Source organism: Haliotis asinina, chromosome 15 (assembly GCF_037392515.1).
Source record: "Haliotis asinina isolate JCU_RB_2024 chromosome 15, JCU_Hal_asi_v2, whole genome shotgun sequence".
NCBI lineage: Eukaryota > Metazoa > Mollusca > Gastropoda > Lepetellida > Haliotidae > Haliotis > Haliotis asinina.
This window is the reverse complement of record NC_090294.1, coordinates 45,768,272-45,770,282: the sequence shown is the minus strand read 5'-3', so window position 1 is coordinate 45,770,282 and position 2,011 is coordinate 45,768,272. Positions and strand designations below refer to the sequence as shown.

Sequence of the window (2,011 nt, the reverse complement as noted above, 5' to 3'; positions counted from 1 at the left end):
ATGTCTTCATGGTCGTAGCAAACTAGATGGCCGACCCGGAAGTATATATCGTTATCGTTCTCACTTCAATAAGATTACAATTGTCTTTGGAGACTAATATAACATCATGAAGCGTTCAGAGCATGAAGGAAATCTTACAGAAACGACAGTTCCGTCTAGTCTCAGAGGATTTACATTTTCGTAAAACGTAACGACATGTGGATGAAAGACGACGTGCAAATTCACATACGCGGAACCTATTCATAAAGTTAACGAGACAAAATACAAAATATCGTTTATTGTACATCTATTATTTTTAATTTAATAATTATAAAGTCAACGTTGAGCTGTAACTTACTCACAATTGTCCACCTGTGTCCTCTTTCTGTTGACATGCCTGGTGCCTTGTGAGAGGACATACTTTACCATATCCAAATGTCCACCGGAACAAGCCATATGAGTTATGTCGTCACCAAAATCATCTTTTAGAGAAACATTGGCTCCTCTATCTACAAGTAATTGAAAAACCCGTTCCTGTCCTTTGCGCGCTGCCAACATCACTGGTGTCCTACCGGACTGTCCTCTACTGTTGATGTCCAGTTTGGTATGTAAGAGAACATATTTTACCATTTCAATATGTCCCCCATAACAGGCTGTATGAAGGATGTTGTCTCCATCAGCATCTATTACAGAAACATTCCCTCCTCTCATCACGAGCAATTCAAACACCCTGTTATGTCCAGAGTATGCTGCCTTCATCAAAGGTGTCCTTCCGTACCGTCCTCTACTGTTGATGTCCAGTTTGGTATGTAAGAGAACATATTTTACCATTTCAATATGCCCTCCATAACAGGCTGTATGAAGGATGTTGTCTCCATCAGCATCTATTACAGAAACATTCCCTCCTCTCAACACGAGTAATTCAAACACCCTGTTATGTCCAAAGTATGCTGCCTTCATCAAAGGTGTCCTTCCGTACCGTCCTCTGCTGTTGATGTTCAGTTTGGTATGTGAGAGAACATACTTTACCATTTCAATATGCCCTCCAGAACAGGCAATATGAAGGACGTTGTCTCCATTAGCATCTACTAGAGAAACATCACCTCCTCTCTCTACGAGCAATTCAAACACCCTTTCAGGTCCTTTGTCCGCTGCCAACATCAAAGGTGTCCTTCCGTACCGTCCTCTACTGTTGATGTCCAGTTTGGTATGTAAGAGAACATATTTTACCATTTCAATATGCCCTCCATAACAGGCTGTATGAAGGATGTTGTCTCCATCAGCATCTATTACAGAAACATTCCCTCCTCTCTCCACCAGTAATTCAAACACCCTGTCATGTCCAGAGTATGCCGCCGTCATCAAAGGTGTCCTTCTGTACCGTCCTCTGCTGTTGATGTCCAGTTTGGTATGTAAGAGAACATATTTTACCATTTCAATATGCCCTCCATAACAGGCTGTATGAAGGATGTTGTCACCATTAGCATCTATTACAGAAACATCCCCTCCTCTCTCCACGAGTAATTCAAACACCCTGTCATGTCCAGAGTATGCCGCCGTCATCAAAGGCGTCCTTCCGTATCGTCCTCTGCTACTGATGTCCAGTTTGGTATGTGAGAGAACATACTTTACCATTTCAATATTCCCTCCACAACAAGCAATATGAAGGATGTTGTCACCATTAGCATCTGTAAGAGAAACATCCCCTCCTTTCTCAACAAGTAATTCAAACACCATGTCATGTGCAGAGTATGCTGCCCTCATCAAAGGTGTCCTTCCGTGCAGTCCTCTGCTGTTGATATTTTATTTGGTATGTGAGAGAACATACTTTACCATTTCAATATTCCCTCCACAACAAGCAATATGAAGGATGTTGTCACCATTAGCATCTATTAGAGAATTATTCCCTCCTTTCTCCACGAGTAATTCAAACACCTTGTCATGTCCAGAGTATGCCGCCGTCATCAAAGGTGTCCTTCCGTACTGTCCTCTACTGTTGATGTTCAGTTTGATATGTGAGAGAACATACTTT

At 41.8% G+C, this 2,011-nt stretch overlaps 1 protein-coding gene across 1 annotated transcript; it reads right to left on the bottom strand.

Annotated features, from left to right (window-relative positions):
- Positions 1 to 333: 333 nt before the first annotated feature.
- LOC137265048 (ankyrin repeat domain-containing protein 50-like) lies at positions 334 to 1,716 on the bottom strand. Its single transcript, XM_067800371.1, has one exon. The coding sequence runs from the start codon at positions 1,714 to 1,716 to the stop codon at positions 334 to 336; it is 1,383 nt and encodes a 460-aa protein (XP_067656472.1).
- Between the last annotated feature and the right edge of the window lie 295 nt (positions 1,717 to 2,011).